This window comes from Salmo salar, chromosome ssa16 (assembly GCF_905237065.1).
Source record: "Salmo salar chromosome ssa16, Ssal_v3.1, whole genome shotgun sequence".
NCBI lineage: Eukaryota > Metazoa > Chordata > Actinopteri > Salmoniformes > Salmonidae > Salmo > Salmo salar.
Window position 1 is genome coordinate 5,575,578 of NC_059457.1, and position 19,937 is coordinate 5,595,514.

General features: G+C 41.4%; 1 protein-coding gene across 3 annotated transcripts; it reads right to left on the reverse strand.

Moving 5' to 3' along the window:
- Positions 1 to 465: 465 nt before the first annotated feature.
- On the reverse strand, positions 466 to 18,336 carry LOC106573088 (glucoside xylosyltransferase 1). Of its 3 annotated transcripts, XR_001321262.2 has the most exons (9): positions 17,971 to 18,336; positions 14,164 to 14,244; positions 7,929 to 8,118; positions 7,595 to 7,726; positions 7,086 to 7,337; positions 4,863 to 4,986; positions 4,408 to 4,580; positions 2,297 to 2,532; positions 1,550 to 1,637 (listed from the first exon to the last, which is right to left on the reverse strand). XR_001321262.2 is itself a non-coding variant. In XM_014147781.2 (8 exons), the coding sequence occupies exons 1-8, from the start codon at positions 18,216 to 18,218 to the stop codon at positions 1,476 to 1,478; spliced, it is 1,362 nt and encodes a 453-aa protein (XP_014003256.1). In that variant the 5' UTR covers positions 18,219 to 18,336; the 3' UTR covers positions 466 to 1,475. The 3 variants fall into 3 exon arrangements, 2 of the variants coding, with proteins under 2 accessions (XP_014003256.1, XP_014003257.1); XM_014147781.2 differs by lacking the exon at positions 2,297 to 2,532 and having other exon boundaries at positions 466 to 1,637; XM_014147782.2 differs by lacking the exons at positions 2,297 to 2,532; positions 14,164 to 14,244 and having other exon boundaries at positions 470 to 1,637.
- Positions 18,337 to 19,937: the final 1,601 nt, after the last annotated feature.

The window sequence follows — 19,937 nt, forward strand, 5'->3', positions numbered from 1 at the left end:
TACGGTGAAGCATGGTGGTGGCAGCATCATGCTGTGGGGATGTTTTTCAGCGGCAGGGACTGGGAGACTGGTCAGGATCAAGGGAAAGATGAGCAGAGAAAAGTACAGAGAGATCACTGATGAAAACCTGCTCCAGAGTGCTCAGGTCCTCAGACTGGGGAAAAGATTCACCTTCCAACAGGACAACGACCCTAAGAACACAGCCAAGACAACGCAACAGTGGTTTTGGGACAAGTTTCTGAATGTTCTTGAGTGGCTCAGCCAGAGTCCGGACTTGAACCCAATCAAACATCTCTGGAGAGACCTGAAAATATCTGTGCAGTGATGCTCCCCATCCAACCTGACAGAGCTTGAAAGGATCTGCAGAGAAGAATGGGAGAAACTCCCCAAATACAGGTGTGCCAAGCTTTTATTTAGTGTCATACCCAAGAAGTCAAAGCTGTAATCGCTGCCAAAGGTGCTTCAAGAAAGTACTGAATAAAGGGTTTGAATACTTATGTAAATGTGATATTTCAGTTTTTGATTTTTGTATACATTTGCCCCAAAAAATCTAAAAACCTGCTCTCTCATTATGGGGTATTGTGTGTAGATTGATGAGGGGGAAAAAACAATTTAATCCATTTTAGAATAAGGCTGTAACGTAACAAAATGTGAAAAAATTCAAGGTTTCTGAATACTTTCCGAATGCACTGTATAACACCAATATTGATATCCTCAGATTCTAACCTCAAAACACTTCCCTTTAGCGTTTGTTTACAATCAAGTTTTGTACAAATGAAACTGCGTTCATGGAATAGTTATGACAAACTTTAACCGATGTGTTGTCATTCTTCATGACACTGCAGATTTATATTTAAATCTAATTGATATAATATTAACATATACTTTAAATAAAATGTATACTTTTTGATCATGCGGGGCATATAAAGAACCGTGATGGGTTCTCTTCCTTGAATACTTCTGAAGATTACAATGTGAATGTCAGACTGACATTCTCAGCACAGGTGAAAAATCATACAGCAAACTGATATTGAACTGTACCATTTTGCAGTCAGATGATAGAAATGTCCAATTCTGTAGAGGGCAAAGTGATTTAATTTCAGTGCTTTCCCACACATATTGACTGCAGTTACCTAACCTGATGATTATCATGTTCACAGGACAACTTTTTGAGGAACAATGGTTCCACAGGAAAACAGACAATGTATTACACTGATCATCTTCCCCTGGAAATTGTCTTTGGAGCAGTGTTGATGCACCGGTAGCTGTTGCCCATTTGTAAACAGATGACGGATTCATCTAACTTGGGCATGGACGGTTGAGGGAAGAGCATGGGCTAAATCCCGCCCGGGATCATATACACATGTCAGTAATGTATGCCCTCCATGTACTCCTGGGGGCATAGTTTAGAGGTGTGCCACAGAGTGTCAGTCAGCCATTGATGGTAGAGGAGAGTGGTAGTCTAGTGGTATACATCACCTTCCCTCTATGGTTTCCTGTTGAAGTATGCTGATGCTCTGTTTTAACCTCTTAGTAAACATGTGGCTGGCTCTTCCACAGTAGGTGTGTTTGGTCTCCTGAAGATTTGCCTCCAGGGGGAGGAGTAGGGACTGGACTAGGTTGTCCCCAAATGTGTACTGTGGAGGAAAAAAAACATATATATGATTACATGTCAGTGCAGGAGTTTGGTCTAGTGGTAGCACCTCTGCGGTCAACTCTGGACGACCACAAATTGCCCCAAAAGATCAGGCTTTCGACCCTTGCTTCTGTTACTCTCATCGCGGTATCTCCACCTCATCTCTCCCTCCGCTCTTAGGACACTGGGATTAAGAAACTGTGCAGCATTATGGAAAACTATGGACAAAGCACTCAAGAGTTGGCGGTTGTTTGGTTTTGTCATGTAAATGCCACAACCCAACACAAATGTCCAAGACTCTCAGTCACTACAGACCCAATCTCTTCAGCCATATCCATGAATAAAGAATAAAGCTTTTTTTACATTCCGTGGGTGAGCCGCACTTTTACAGCAGGCACAGTAAAGAGGAAATTACCTTTTTACGAGGGCTCATTGGAACCCAGTTTGGCTAAGCATTAGGTCACTCAAAGGATGCACACACACTTGCTTTATCATCTATCATAGACAACAGCAGGCCATAAAGCAGCATTAACTGTCTCCTATTGATTTTTATGTGGATGCTGTTGGTTGGTGATGGTGGTCTTCTTGGTGTGTGTGTGTTGTGTTCATTGTCCACAACATCCCATCATTGTGTCTCAACATAGCATCATCAGCACTAACCTTTTTACAACTCTTCTGTGGGCTTGGCTCATATCAGTAATGGTGAGCCCGGGTTTATTGCCAAGTAGCCTCAGTGCAAGCTGGGATAGGTCGTCTAGGGAGAGACACTGACTGAGTTCTTTGTGAGCTGAGAATGAGAGTGTTCTCCAGAAATGCCTGCTACAGTATGGGCTTCAGGCCTGCTGTCCTCAAAGGACTGGGAGGGGAGGGAATGGGGGGAGCAGGGAGAGGGGAAACTGAAAGAGGTGTAAAGGAAGAGAAGAGAATGAAAGACAGAGCAGCAGCAAAGGAAGAACTGGTAAGAGCTTCTTCCAAATGCTCAACAGACGCAACACAAGCTGTTGAAAGGCTGGTTAAATACTAAACACAGCTTCACTGTAAGAAAACGGAGAAATAATTCTCAACCTAAAGAGCACTATTGGCTTAAGTTTTAACACACAGCATGTTTCACTATCGAACCATTTCCTTCTCAGTTGTTTGTGAGTGGACTCTGGGTTAGAATACACCTGGGTATCCCTGCTGTAGGAGTGTGTGTATGCTCTTTTGTGTGTGTATGATTATAATAATACATGAACACAATTAGAAATCACATGGAGCTGATTTGCTGGTGTTTTTAACATTCTTTTATGTCATTTTGTTTTTGCTCAGAAAACTTTGGGGCTAAATAATAAATAAATAAATATATATATAAAATAAAAATAAAAATCACCCATGGGCCGCCAGTTAGGGAACCCTGCTCTAAAGATTCCAGTAATAGGAGTGATCGGTGGGTGGATGCAGGTCTGGGCAGTAGGTAGGTAGGGATTAGCCTGGCTTTGGGAGACCTGAGGCAGAATTACAGAGAAGTTAACGGGACTATCAATTTAGCATTTTCATCTGGATGGATGGAAGTCCACCAAATAAAAAGCAATAGCCTGGAGTGCCCTGATGATGGAATTGAGCAAATGTTAGAGGATGGGTTGTTTTATTAAAAGGTCCAATGCAGCAGTTTTTAATCTCAATATGAAATCATTTTTGGGTAACAATTAAAGTACCTTGCTGGGATTCTTATTTTTGACCATTTTAATCAAAACAAACAAAAATAGCTTATTAGAAGCGATACCTCAAGTTAGAATTTTGCTAGGACTGTCTGGGAGTGGTTTGAGTGTGGAGGGGAAAACTGAAAACCAGCCAGGCCAAAACTCTATCGCACCAAATCAGGATGAAATTTCAGGCAGTCTTTTCAAACAGCTCTTACACAAAAAAGGCATTATTAACTTTCCCAATTTCACAGTAGTATTTCAACCTCAGTTTGGAAATGTATATAAGACATAGGAAAATCATGTTTGACTGCACTGGGCCTAGAAGACAGAAAGACAGGAGAGGAAATGTTAACTCCCACACTAAGGGTATTTGACAAACAGCCTGACTGATCTTAACTCTGTGCGTTAAAGGGAAGACATCCTCCTCCCTCATGTGGTACCCTTCCAGCAGGCTCATTCTGACATGACCCTCCAGCATGACAATGCCACCAGCCATACTGCTCATTCTGTGAGTGATTTCCTGCAAGACAGGAATGTCAGTGTTCTGCCATGGCCAGCAAAGAGCTCGGATCTCAATCCCATTGAGCACATCTGGGACCTGTTGGATCGGAGGGTGAGGGCTAGGGCCATTCCCACCAGGAATGCCCAGGAACTTGCAGGTGCCTTGGTGGAAGAGTAGGGTAACATCTCACAGCAAGAACTGGCAAATCTGGTGCAGTCCATGAGGAGGAGATGCACTGCAGTACTTAATGCAGCTGGTGGCCACACCAGATACTGACTGTTACTTTGATTTTGACCCCCCCCCCCCCTTTGTTCAGGGACACATTATTCCATTTCTGTTAGTCACATGTCTGTGGAACTTGTTCAGTTTGTGTCAGTCTCAGTTGTTGGATCTTATGTTCATACAAATATTTACACGTTAAGTTTGCTGAAAATAAATGCAGTTGACAGGGAGATTAAGTTTATTTTTTTGCTGAGTTCAGGTAAATGCATCAGGAAGCACATCCTCCCTCAGTTCTGATGTTCGTTACTTCAATATCCCCCCCGTCTGAATTCCCAGGCTACAGGCATAGTTGATGATGTGGTTACCTTCTGGATGGCTTCATAGACGGCCCGGAACGCTGGCTGCTTGTCGTCATGGTAAACGCCTCGGTTTCCGTGGAGAATGAAGACGCCCTCTTGTTCGGCTTCGAGACAGTTGCTGCCGTAGATACAGTGGTCTGGACGGTAGTTCCATTGGCACGGGAACACATACAGGCTCTCTGCACAAGGAAATACAGGAGGGAGAGAGTTAGCTGAGGATTTCTGTTACACCATTATGAGAGTTGTATACTTACAGAAAACAGTTATTCCTCTAGACAAAGAAAATAGTTTCAACAATAAAGCAATGTGTCTGTCTGGATCATGTTCACTTGAATTAAACTAAATAAAAAGATCAGAAACATGGAAGTACTATCTGAACCCGTCCAATAAGAAATGCACGTTTTTGTTTTGGTTGCACAACGGTTTTTGAGGTGGTGGGACCTAATGAAGGTGAGTTTCACCTGGGTTATGATGGAATATGATGTTGAGTAGGTCCTGGTCTCCCCAGGTGATGTTGAGTTTATATTTCTGGAGAAGTGGCATCAGCAGCTCCACCCATTTGAGGGGGACTGACGTCATGTCATTCTGTTACGACAAGTCATAGTAAAGAAAGAAACAAAAAATGTTAAATGACAGTGTGAACCACATTCATTCTTACATGGGTAATGTGACACAATATAAATGGAAAACTAAAACAGCCAAACTCCTGACATCAAACAATTAACAAATTGTTTCATCCTTTGTGTCTAAGGCATGGCGATATGTTTAATACAGTACACCAATATTTCTCTAACTTGGTCCTCAGGACCCCAAGTGGTGCACATTTTGGTTCTTGCCCTAACCCTACAGAGCTCATTCAAAGCTTGACGATTAGCTGATAAGGGTGCCGAAGACAGAGTTTGGGAAACCCTGCAGTACAAAGTTGGTGAGCTACGCAGAAGAATGGCAACAGTGACCTCCTCTGGTCAATACTGGGGGTGCAGAAGACTTACAGAAAATGCCTTAGCCAACGTTACAAATTGAAGAACACAACTATGATAAATGTACAAATGACAGTACCAGTCAAAAGTTTAGACACACCTACTCATTGAAGAGTTTATTTGTACTATTTTCTACGTTGTAGAATAGTAGTGAAGACATCAAAACTATGAAATAACACATATGGAATCAGGTAGTAACCCCCCCAAAAAAGTGTTAAACAAATGTTAGATTCTTCAAAGTAGCCACCCTCTGCCTTGACAGTTTTGCACACTCTTGGCATTCTCTCAACCAGCTTCACCTGGAATCAGTCTTGACGGAGTTCCCACATATGTTGAGCACTTGTAGGATGCTTTTCCTCTGCGGTCCAACTCATCCCAAACCATCTCATTTAGGTTGAGGTCGGGTGATTGTGGAGGCTAGGTCATCTGATGCAGCACTCCATCACTCTCCTCCTTGATCAAATAGCCCTTACACATCCTGGAGGTGTGTTGGGTCATTGTCCTGTTAAAAAACAAATGATAGTCCCACTAAGCGCAAACCAGATGGGATGGCTTATCGCTGCAGAATGCTGAGGTAGCCATGCTGGTTAAATGTGCCTTGAATTCTAAATAAAAGCACTGACAGTGTCACCAGCAAAGTACCCACACACCATCACACTTCCTTTTATGGTGGGAACCACACATGCGGAGATCATCCGTTCACCTACTCTGCGACACAGTGGTTAGAACCAAAAATCTCAAATCAGACCATCCACCGGTCTAATGTCTATTGCTCGTGTTTCTTGGCCCAAGCAAGTCTCTTCTTCTTCTTGGTGTCGTTTAGTAATGGTTTCTTTGCAGCAATTTAACCATGAAGGCCTGATTTGCACAGTCTCCTCTTAACAGTTGATGTTGAGATGTGTCACTTGAACTCTGAAGCATTTATTTTGTCTGCAATTTCTGAGGCTGGTAACTCTAATGAACTTATCCTCTGCAGCAGAGGTAACTCTGGATCTTCCTTTCCTGTGGCTGTCCTCATGAGAGCCAGTTTCATCATAGCGCTTGATGGTTTTTGCGACAGCACTTTTTATTTTGCGATCTGAAATTTTCCAGATTGACTGACCTTCATGTCTTAAAGTAATGATGGATTGTCGTTTCTCTGCTTATTTGAGCTGTTCTTGCCATAATATGGACTTGGTCTTTTACCAAATAAGGCTATCTTCTGTATACCACCCCTACCTTGTCACAACACAAATGATTGGCTCAAACGCATTAAGAAGGAAAGAAATTCCAAAGATTAACTTTGAACAAGGCACACCTGTTAATTGAAATGCATTCCAGGTGACTACCTCATGAAGCTGGTTGAGACAATGCCAAGAGTGTGCAAAGCTGTCATCAAGGCAAAGGGTGGCTACTTTGAAGAATATGATTTGTTTAACACTTTGGTTACTACATGATTCCATGTGTTAATTTCATAGTTTTGATGTCGTCACTCTTATTCTACAACGTAGCAAAAAGTTAAAATAAAGAAATCCATTGAATGAGTAGGTGTGTCCAAACTTTTGGCTGCTACTGTACCTTCAACAGTTTGGGAATTTTCTAGACTCAAAATGCTTTTACAGAACATACCAACAAATATGCTGAGAAAGTTCAAGAGATCCTGACACCTCTTCTCAAGCATATACACCAACACACAAAGATGCTCATTCTCACTGACACAATCACCTTGAAGTATTTCTCCCTTATCCGGGTCATGTTCATGAGCATGACCCCAGAGTTGACCCCGGTCTTTCCATAGTAAGGGTGCCGTGCGAAGCGGTTGTACCAGGCGATGCGTGGCTCCTCATGCTCAGGGGCCATGGCTGCCAGATGGGTGGAGTTGAAGAATGAGAGCAGGGACCAGATCTCCTCTACAGGCTGAAGGAACAAGATATCGGTGTCCACGTACAGCAGAGAGTCTACATCTTTTAGGATCAACTGGAGAGGAGACAAAAAGGTTAGAATGGCCAAGAACATAGTCAAACATTACACACATTACTCTGACAGCACGCCATGTGCCAGATTCCCTGAACCAGATTTCAAATGGAGAATCTTCAATGAAAGTTGTTTAGGTCCAGGAATGGGCTTAATCTGGGTCCAATATCTCATAAACAAACGTGTATTGTTCTCAGCAAACTGAACAGTTTTATTTTATTTTTTATTATGGCCAGTCTCATCAAACCCTGAGGACTCACCGGTAGGAAAAGCCTTTGAGAAGCACAGGGTTTGAAGAGTTTCTTCCACTCCTTGGCGTTCTCACTGGGGAAGGTGATGGGGTACGTGGTGTAGTTAAACCTGGTCTGGAAGACACTGGGCCACAAGTCCAGCTGAAGGAAAATACACATGTAAATGTAAATGAACAGACACAAGTGAACAGGTTTGCTTTGACAGCGACAACCACACACTAGCACAGGTACAGATATCTAGTTCAACAGTTTCTTTCTTCTAGTTCCATCCTCTTAACTGCTAGGGCCATATCACTTAGTACCAATATTCAGCCTGCCACTAATTCCTGTTCTCCATACTTACAGACTCTCCAAAGCTGCCATGCAGATGGTCCTCTGCGAAAATGTGAAAGTGTAGCGGTTTGGCGCTGAAGAGGAGAGCAGACTTTAACATGGTGAGAGTCTCCTCTAATCTGGGACCACAGGCCACCACAGCCAGATGGATCCGCTCATCTCTAGTGGCCTCCTGGATGCTGGCGGAGGCTGGCTTCTCCCTGAGATAGTAAGAGATAAAAAAAGGGAGGAGGGCAGCATCTTAGGGCACGTTGGAAGAAGGGCACCACTTGCACAGTCCCCGTCATGGTTTTAATAGCATTGGATTGGGGTAAGTATTGGATGGTGGGTATTCCCAACATTGTTAAATTGACCCCAAGGCCATTGAATGCATTAAACTTTGGAGCTCTATGAAGTTTATCCAACTTGTTACTGGGCCCACCCATACTCTGGACCTGGGGGCTATCTATTGACATATCCTCTATAGTTGAGGTTGCTTTATCTGATCACCACTGTGTATTTTTTACTACCTTGCGGCACATAGCACAGGTTAATACTGAACGCATTATTAAGAAACACTCTTACCCCTGAAGTTGCTACAGATTTTGAGAGTGTATGAACAATACTCCATCACCTATTGTGCCTTCCTCTTGTGATGATTTAGTTGATAACTTTAATAGCAAATTAAAAGGGCTACCATTGATGCCATATATCCATTAAAGTTGAAAAGGACCTCATCCAAATGGAGAGCCCCTTGGATGAGTGAGGAAACTAATCAATTAAAAAGAGAAATTGCAGAAAGGCAGAGCGGAACTTGAGAAAATCCAAGTTGCAGGTCCTTTATGATATTTCAAGAGAGAAACTTAGCATATTTAACAAGGCAATTAGAAATGCCAGACAAGCTCTTTTTTCTAACTTGGATCACTATTAAATCAGAATAATTTGAGAGTGCTCCTCGACCATTGACGGCCTGATAGGTTTGCCGGGGTACAATTTATGTGGACTTCCCTCATCTAAATGTGATGAGTTTGCAGCATATTTCAGAGATAAGAACCAACATTAGGCTGGGTATCATTCAAGCAAGACCTGATGAGAAGTATGATGATATGTGCCCTAGCCTACCATGCAAAGCCACTATGGATTTATTTTCCCTGGTTGACACAGACATGCTCAGGAAAGTGATATCATAACTTAAGCCTTGTACCTGCCTTCCCGATCCTATCCCCACCACCTTCATCAAAACTGTTTTTAATTGTATATCTGAAGAAGCGCAAGCTATTGTTAAAAATCACTCAAAACTGCTATGGTGAAACCCCTTCTGAAGCAAAGTAATCTAGATTTTTTGGGGTCAACTTCCAACCTTCCATTCCTAAGCAAAATTTTGGAGAAATAATGCAAAATTCTGGAGAAATTGTTGTTCAAACAAAATATTTGTTTAAGTGGCAACATTTTATTTATTTATTTTTTTACATTTGTCCACACCACAGTACAGACAGCCTTAGTTAAGTTTCATTCAACATAGTTGACCATGATGTCCTTCTGGACAGACTGGAGAGGTGGGTTGGCCTCTACGGTCCAGTTCTAAATTAGTTTAGGATGCATTTAACCGGTCGAGAGTTTGTCAAACTTTGGTGAACATAACTTAGAGAAACTACATATTACATGTGGCGTTCCACAAGGTTCGATTTTGGGTCCATCTATCTATATCTATGTATATATAATCTAAATGTAAATGTATATCTATATATAAATAAAACCTCTTGGCAGCGTTATCAGAAAGCACAGCATTGATTTTCACTGCTACGCAGACGATACACAGCTTTACATTTCTGTGTCACCAGAGGATTTTAGCTCCACGGATAAATAAGACTGTATTGGGGATTTAAATACTTGGATGGCTCGCAACTTCCTTCAGCTAAATCAAGACAAGACCGAGGTACTTGTTGTTCGAGCCAAAGCAATGAGAGAGAATCTAGCTGCAAATTTTTATTCACAGGCCATAAAAAGATAAAACACCAGGCAAAACACCTAGGTGTTATTTTAGATTCTGAACAAAATTTTGAATCACACATCAGGAATGTGACCAAAATAGCTTTTTAACCGCCTGAGGAACTTTGCCAAGGTGCGGCCGTTTCTCTCTCAGGCTGATACAGAAACTCATCCATGCGTTTATTACAAACAGGCTTGACTACTGTAATGCTCTCCTGTCTGGCCTACCCAGGAAAGCCGTTGGTCAACTGAAAAACATACAGAATGCTGCAGCACGGGTACTGACCAAGACCAGACGGAGAGAACACATTACACCGGTTTTAAGGTCGCTGCATTGGCCGCCTGTGAGTTTTTGAATTAAGAGGGTCTTCTATTGGTTTTTAAATCAATCCACGATTGTGTACCCCAATACAGGTCAGACATGCTTTTAAGTTATGTACCCAGTGGGTGCCTCAGGTCCTCTGGCACCTGTCTTTTAACTATCCCAAAGCCTAGGACCAAGAGGCATGGAGGCAGCCTTTAGGAATTATGCACCCAGCCTCTGGAATAGCCTGCCAGAGAACCTGAGGGAGGCTGAAACATAATTAAAACGGATCTTAAAACACATTTTTAGCTTTAATTTTCCTGATTTTTTGTTCTCTTTTGTTTATCTTATGTTTGTTGTGTAGTAAATATTTCAGCTTTTATTTTTGTATTTTTATTCGTTTTTATCTGTAAAGCACATTGCGTTGCATTCCATGTCGAAAACGTGCTGTATAAATAAAGCTTGATTTGATTTTTTATGCTATCTTCCAAACTACTAAATGGTCACTGTTTGTCACCCCGTTGACCATAGGAGTTGGCATACTGAGACCAGAGCCCGGTTTCCCAAAAGCATCGTTCATCGTTAGAACCTTTGTAGGAGCATCGTTTAATCTCAACAACTCCGAAGCAATTATCAACAGACAAAAAAATGAATCACTAAAAACAGAGATTACCCAAGAATAAATATTCGATATTGTTAAAACATTTGCACGGAAATAAATACCAGGAATGGATGGCTTTCCCATAGAATTCCATCCAAGAGCAAGTTTCAGTTTAATACAGTATGCAAAAAAAAAAATATATATATATATATATATATATAGATCAATCAATAATGGCTGTTGATGCCGAAAAGCCTTGACCATCCTGAATGTCCTTTTCTACTAAAAACTTTGGAAGCTTTCAACTTTCCAGATGAAATAACACATTTTATAAAAAATATTGTATAAAATGTCCTAAAGCTAAAATGTACACAAACAATATCTGATTAAAATGCTTTACAAAGAGGCAGAAGACTGATGTCCCCTCACCCCCCTCCTGTTTGCACTGGCAATTCTACCGCATGCAGAAAGAATTAGACAGGACCCAAAACGTAACAGGTATCAGTATTGGTTAACATGAATATAAACTTAACTGTTCTGCAGATGATCTCCAGATATACCTGACCAGTATTGAAATCCCAATACCCCCCTTCCTAAAATTATTTTCAGAATACTGAAAAATCTCAGGATATAAAATGAATGTGGGAAAAAAACTAAATAATGGAAATAGGAAAAATAACTCAATCTACAGCAATCCTTTAAGTTGACCACAACAAATATTTAATACTTAGGATTATTAATATCTGACAAACAAATATATAAAGAATGCTTTTTTTGCAGAGTTTAGAATAAAGTTATGTTCCTTTTTCAGGACCCTGTCTTTCAAAGATAATTCGTAAAAGCCAAATAACTTCACATATCTTCATTGTAAAGGGTTTAAACACTGTTTCCCATGCTTGATCAATGAACAATAAACAATGAATGAACATGCACCTGTGGAAAGGTCGTTAAGACACTAACAGCTTACAGACGGTAGGCAATTAAGGTCATAGTTATGAAAACTTAGGACACTAAAGAGGCCTTTCTACTGACTTTGAAAAACATCAAAAGAAAGATGCTCAGGGTCCTTGCTCATCTGTGTGAACGTGCCTTAGGCACGCTGCAAGAAGGCATGAGGACTGCAGATGTGGCAGGGCAATAAATTGCAATGTCCATACTGCGAGACGCCTAAGACAGCGCTACAGGGAGACAGGACGGACAGCTGATCGACCTCACAGTGGCATACCACGTGTAACAACACCTGCATAGGATCGGTACATCCGAACATCACACCTGCGGGACAGGTACGGGATGGCAACAACAACTGCCCGAGTTACACCAGGGACGCACAATCCCTTCATCAGTTCTCAGACTGTCCGCAATAGGCTGAGACAGGCTGGACTGAGGGCTTGTAGGCCTGTTGTAAGGCAGGTCCTCACCAGACATCACCGGCAACAACGTCGCCTATGGGCACAAACCCACCGTCGCTGGACCAGACAGGACTGGCAAAAAGTGCTCATCACTGGCGAGTCGCGGTTTTGTCTCACCAGGGGTGATGGTCGGATTCGCGTTTATCGTTGAAGGAATGAGCGTTACACCGAGGCCTGTACACTGGAGAGGGATCGATTTGGAGGTGGAAGGTCCGTCATGGTCTGGAGCGGTGTGTCACAGCATCATCGGACTGAGCTTGTTGTCATTGCAGGCAATCTCAACGCTGTGCGTTACAGGAAAGACATCCTCCTCCCTCATGTGGTACCCTTCCTGCAGGCTCATCCTGACATGACCCTCCAGCATGACAATGCCACCAGCCATACTGCTCGTTCTATATGTGATTTTCTGCAAGACAGGAATGTCAGTGTTCTGCCATGGCCAGCGAAGAGCCCGGATGTCAATCCCATTGAGCACGTCTGGGACCTGTTGGATCAGAGGGAGAGGGCTAGGGCCATTCCCCCCAGAAATGTCCAGGAACTTGCAGGTGCCTTGGTGGAAGAGTGGGGTAACATCTCACAGCAAGAACTGGCAAATCTGGTGCAGTCCATGAGGAGGAGATGCACTGCAGTACTTAATGCCATACCAGATACTGACTGTTACTTTTGATTTTGACCCCCCCTTGTTCAGGGACACATTATTCAATTTCTGTTAGTCACCTGTCTGTGGAACTTGTTCAGATTATGTCTCAGTTGTTGAATCTTATGTTCATACAAATATTTACACATGTTAAGTTTGTTGAAAATAAACGCAGTTGACAGTGAGAGGAAGTTTATTTTTTTGCGGCATTTATTACTCAACAATATGAAAGCAGATCTAATTAAATTGAATAATCTTCCCATAAATCTTACAGGTAGAAGAATAAACCTCTTTAGAATACCAATTACCCCACCACAGACATTCCAAAAAAATGTTTTACAAAATAAAAAGTATAGCTGGTCATAACAGACAAATAAAAAACGCTGCACATATTCCGAAGTGGTTTCTACACTTGACACTTACAATGCAACTTCTGCTATCAGAATACGAAGATCATATTGAAAACACGGGTCTAGACGCACAAAAATCGCTTCGTGGACTGATTGTGTTTAGATTTGGATGACCAGATTTCTCCTGTCTGAACGCAAATCAGGCTACCTACCGAAAGCACATACAGTGGGTGACGTTGGGAATTATATTATTTTTTTCATCAATTTACACCCATAATGACTTTTGTTTTGTACACTTTGTACAAAATAATAAAACGCAGAACTACAGGATGTTTCTTAACATAACTCTTTATTAACTAGCTACAACTACATGTTAGCCTATCTCCAACCACGATCAACTAACTGCCCATGACCTAACCGTCTGGGTGGTCTTAACCAATCACCGCACAGTATGATACGGCGGTAAAATGCATCCAATTATAATTCAGTATGTATTCACATATGAATATTACAATGACAAAGCGAAAAAAACATAAATACCTTTATTTACATACGTTTTCAGACCCTTTGCTATGACGCTATGAGACTAGAAATGGAGCTCAGGTGCATCCTATTTCCATTGATCATCCTTGAGACGTTTCTACAACTTGTTTGGAGAACACCTGTGATAAATTGAATTAACTAACAAGCTAGAATGTTGGTTAGTAAAGGCCAAAGACAGCTATAAATCGTTTAAGAATTTCTCAAGCATTTAAATGGCTAGACAAATATGGCTAATGTAGCCAGGATAATGTTGCTAACGCAGCCATCTAGTCAGGATAATGTTGCTAACCATGAGCTAGCGATAGATAATAGGAATTTTCCGTTTAAAAACTTGCTCAAGATAGTTAACAGAATTGTCCATTTAAACAACTTTAGCCAATTTATGAATTACTACATGTTTCTAACATTAGACAGTTAATCCAGAGATTCTTACCTTTGCCTCGATTTGGCAGTCTCGTCCAGATCATCATAGCCCTGGTGAGTGACGTGAAGCTTGACACAGGCATTTGTAGTTCTGTATTATAGCCACATTAGCATTTCAATTTTCGGGGTAAATGCAGGCAAATATATTTATTTAAAAAAGTCACATTGTCAGAGAGATTTGCACGGTTTTCAAAACATCACGCCAGGGTAAAACGAAACACAGCCCTTATTTTAAGTGTTTCTAAAATCCACAATGGATCAAATAAATGGTGGACGTTTTTTTTTTATTAACCATTTCTGTGTTTGACCTCTAGGTTTCATGGGTATTATGACTCCTACTGTGGTAGACTACACTACAGGGCCAGGTTTCCCGATAGCAATGGAATTTACAATTGTTTTAATGATAAAACAATACAGCATCGTAATAACAACGGCTGAAAATGACACACCCGTTTCCCAAAATATAGACTAAATAGCTCCGTGTAGCCGTTAAATGACTTATGGCTTTACAATACAGTTTTCCCATCAAGGGAAGAAATGTTCTGTAGCCTATTATGCATTCATGTTTTTGTATTATTATGTTTGCCATGAACCCTATTTTATCCTGCTATTTTGTATGCAATGTTTGATTTAGTAAATTCTGTATTTCTTTAGTGTGCAAACTGAGCAAGAATGAATAAAGCCAAATCCAATCGCTCGTTCCCTCATTGCTATAGAAAATATCAATGTGACCTAAAAATAAAATGATGACAATGGTTTTCGCAATTGCTTAACAAATCACTGTAGTCTAACGGCAGGCAGGAATTGGGCTTCAAGTAGGCCTACAGATATTCTACAATTAAATATTAAAACGTCAAGTACCAAGTCAAGCAGCATTGGCATAGACCTAATATGGTAACCTTTAGGTTATTGGTTAGGCTACAGTGAAATCTGTGAGCTTTTAGATAGTTGTAGTCTATAGGCCTAATAGATATAAATATTGAAGCAGCTCAGATGTAGTCTAATCTCTTAATGCTAGAGTTTAGGGTCACTTGGAAATGTCATTGTTTTTAAAAGAAAAGCAAATTTTTTTGTCCATTAAAATAACAACAAATTGATCAGAAATACAGTGTAGACATAGTTAATGTTGTAAATGACTATTGTAGCTGGAAATGGCACATTTTTAATGGAATATCTACATAGGCGTACAGAGGCCCATTATCAGCAACCATCACTCCTGTTTTTCAATGGCACGTTGTGTTAGCTAATCCAAGTTTATCATTTTAGAAGGCTAATTGATCATTAGAAAACCCTTTCGCAAATATGTTTGAACAGGTGAAAACTGTTGTTCTGATTAAAGAAGCAATAAAACTGACCTTGTATAGACCATTTGAGTATCTGGGAGCATCAACATTTGTGGGTTCGATTACAGGCTCAAAGTGGCCAGAAACAAAGAACTTCTTCTGAACTCCGTCTATTCTTGTTCTGTGAAATGAAGGCTATTCCATGCGACAAACTGCCAAGAAAATGAAGATCTCGTACAACGCTATGTACTACTCCCTTCACAGAACAGTGCAAACTGGCTCTAACCAGAATAGAAAGAGGAGTGGGGTGCACAACTGAGCAAGAGGACAAGTACATTAGAGTGTCTAGTCTGAGAAACAGACGCCTCACAAGTCCTCAACTGGCAGATACGTGAAATAGTACCCACAAAAGACCAGTCTCAACATCAACAGTGCAGAGGCGACTCCGGGATGCTGGCCATCTTGGTAGAGTTCCTCTGTCCAGTGTCTGTGTTCTTTTGCCCATTTCAATATTTTTTTTTGGTCAGTCTGAGATATGGATTTTTCTTTGCAACTCTGCCTAGAAGGCTAGCATCCCGGAGTCGCCTCTTCACTGTTGACGTTGAGACTGGTGTTTTGCGGGTACTATTTAATGAAGCTGCCAGTTGAGGACTTGTGAGGCGTCTGTTTCTCAAACTCGACACTAATGTACTTGTCCTCTTGCTCAGTTGTGCACCGGGGCCTCCCACTCCTCTTTTCTAACGATGCCTTAGCCTTAAGATGCTTTTGGGAAACCGGGTCCAGGTTTCAGTGGGGTGTATTCATGGATGCCAAGGGAAGCCAGGCTTCCCCAAAACATTTACCAAGCAAAAAAGAATAAAACATAATTCATCTTTCAAATGTGTTTCATAACTTTCCTTTAATTCGCAAGAGGCTGAATGTATCTCACCGGAGAAAGCATCAGAGCAAGCGAAACAGTGCCCCTCTGCCTCTGTTTGTGTAGCCCATCTATCTGATGCTGTCTGGTCAAAAAGAGTAGGACATTGTTGCAGCATGTAGGTTTGAATGCAAGGGAAGCCAGCGAACATTTGGCCTCCCTTGATACATTTTTTTAAAAGTATAAAATTATAGTCAATCAGCGTTGAGCTAAACTGTGTGTGCTCAACTGTGAATGGTGTCGAGGGAAGTCAGTTTGGATTTGGCTTCACACCAATCCCATCTAGAGCAAAATGTTATTTACAGAAAAAACTAGAACTGTTGCATCTCGTTGTGTTGTTGTTGTCCTCCGGTGGCTAGCTAGCTAAAATAGGCCCTTTCCTAAACTAGCTGGCTCATTGTTGCCCATGAAAGGAAGTTAGGCTACCTGGATAAAATGCTTGCTCGCTAGCCTATGACAACAAAAACTAAAAGCGTACTGTATGATGAAGTCATATACCGTTTAGTCAACATGAAAGAGGAAGGCATTGGCGTTTCTCATGATTCCCACGAACAACTGCAGCCATTCATGATTTTTGAATTTTTGTAGCCCATCCCTGCTCTACAAGTAGGGCGAGTCAAAATGTTTTTCTACTTGCACAAACACACACAAATCAGAACCATAGACAGCCAAATCATATTTAGCTTACATTGATTGGACTACATTATTTTTGGTACCGGTTTTGTTATGAAACAACATTTATTCTGCCACTGTCTTCTTATTGTCTCGGCCTTAGGCCTATATATCACGGTTGCAAGTAATGTGAACTAAGAGGTTATAGAGCAAACACCACAACTAGGTTGTAACATGGCTTATTTTCCTGGCTTGGCTTCCCCAGTGATTTTACCCACGCACAGCTACTGCCAGATTTTAAAAAAAATAGTAAAGTGGCCACTGTCTGCTTTTCAAGGGGTTGCCCCAGCCAAGCATACATAGGTCCCAATAATCAGTTCATTCCACAAACATCAGGAGGCAGTTTACAATTGGGATTCCAGTTAAGACACTGACAATGCCTTACACAAGACAGAACAACAAGTTGAATGCCTTTTGGTTCCATGGTGATTGAATCCTGATGGGGTAGATTAGAGAGCTACTTTATTATCTAGCCAACTGCTTGAGTTTCTCTAATAATTGTATTAATAGATACCTAACTAGTTAAGTACCCATCTTCTTGAACTAAGCAGGACATCTCTTGATAGGTAACGTTAGCTCACATGGGGGGGAAAAAACAACAAATTGCAATGTGGATAATTGTGAATTAGCAGGTTAATGAATTTCTAGCAGGGAATGATGATCAACATCTTCCCCATGGCATTATGACTTTGGTAACATGGGGGGTTAGTTAACCCACTAGCTCATTGATCTGTGGTTGTACATCGTCATCCTTACGGTACGGGGCAATGTTTTATCTGTAAAGTCAACAGATTAGCTGGTTAGCCAACGTTAGCTAGTAATCCTGCTAGCGAAGAGTTGTGGCTAGTATTTTACAAGTGTGGCTACCTTTAGCGTGTTAGCTAGTGACTTGGCTGACTTCTGTAGCCAACTAACTACCTAGTTAGTTAATCAATTGTTATTTTACCTGGTCCTGTCATGTTCTTGATGGTCAAAAAGGCTTGGCACTCCTCCACCTTTCCTGACTATGTGCCCAGTGTCTTGGGCCCCAAATTGGGTTTGCCTGCCACTGGATTGTTTTGTTCTTCTGTCGGTCCATCCGTCTTCGTATTGCGACTCAAAAGACGAGGCTACCGGTAGTTGATTAAAAACATACAGCACCGAAAAGACAGCAAAGACCATGCACAGTAGAAGTGCATGAAGATAACATCGCATTTTGCGAGAAAAAAAAATGCACTTAACCGCACTACCGTAACATTCTTTCAGATATGGATTTACATTGACTAACTAGCGTTGTGTTTACGTCAACTTTGAGCTCCACCTTCTGTCAAGAAACCAAAGCACAGGGGTGTATTCATTACGTCTCGCAAAGGGAATCGTTTACAGTTTAAGAACCAAACGGAAGCAAACGGGACAAAACGGAGGGACTTACCTGCATTTGTCCAATAGAAACTGTCGTCTTCGTTGTAACGTTTTCTGTTTGGAGTAAACCGTTTCTATTGCAAACGTTTTGCTACAGAATAAGCGTGATGAATACACCCCTAATTACTGTTCCAGATATTATTTCATTTACATTTACGTCATTTAGCAGACGCTCTTATCCAGATCGACTTACAAATTGGTGCATTCACCTTATGATATCCATTTCATACACTACACGGTCAAAAGTATGTGGACACCGTCTCATAGAACATCTCATTCCAAAATCATGGGCATGAATATGGAGTTGGTCCCCCCTTTGCTCCTATAACAGCCTTCACTTTTTTTGGAAGGCTTTCCACTAGATGTTGGAAGATTGCTGTCGGGATGTTCAGCCACAAGAGCATTAGTGAGGTCGGGCATTGATGTTGGGCGATTTGGCCCGACACGCAGTCGGCGTTCCAATTCATCCCAAAGTTGTTGCCACGAAGTTGGAAGCACAGAATCGTCTAGAATGTCATTGTATGCTGTAGCATTTAAGATTTCCCTTCACTGGACCTAAGGAGCCTAGCCCGAACTATGAAAAACAGCCCCAGACCATAATTCCTCCTCCACCAATCTTTATTCTCCTGGCATCCGCCAAACCTAGATTTGTCCATCGTACTGCCAGTTGGCGAAGCATGATTCATCACTCCAGAAAACGTGTTTCTACTGCTCCAGAGTCCAATGGCGGTGAGCTTTACACAACTCCACCCGACACTTGGCATTGAGCATGGTGATCTTAGGCTTGTGTGTGGCTGCTCGGACATGGAAACCCATTTCTTGAAGCTCCTGACATACAGTTCTTGTGCTGACTTTGCTTCCTGGGGCAGTTTGGACTCAGTAGTGAGTGTTGAAACCCAAGGACAGTCAATTTGTACACACTTCAGCACTCAGTGGGCCCGTTCTGTGAGCTTGTGTGGCACACCTCCTTGTGGTGAGCAGTTGTTGCTCCTAGACATTTCCACTTCACAATAGCAGCACTTACAGTTGACCAGGGCAGACATTTAAAAGTCACTGAGCTCTTCAGTACGGGCCATTCTACTGCCAATGTTTGTCTATGGAGATTGCATGGCTGTGTGCTCGACTTTATACACCCGTCAGCAACGGGTGTGGCTGAAATAGCCGAGTCCACTCATTTGAAGGGGTGTCCAAATACACTAAAAAAAAAAGTATGGCCAAAAGTATGTGTATCTGGGTGTCTGGAAAGCACCCATTGGCTTGCAGGACAAGTTGAACTATGATCAATTAGCTTCCTACTAGATACTAGCTAGCTAAATACCTTAGTAATTAGATATGAAGGAAAGAGATTAGGAAATATTAGCCTTACAAACATCTGCAATACAATACCGCCTCATGTATACCAGTGTACACGTTTCTAACATACATGAACTAAAATGTGTATATATATATATATATATATATATATATATATATATATATATATATCTGCTCAAAAAAATAAAGGGAACACTT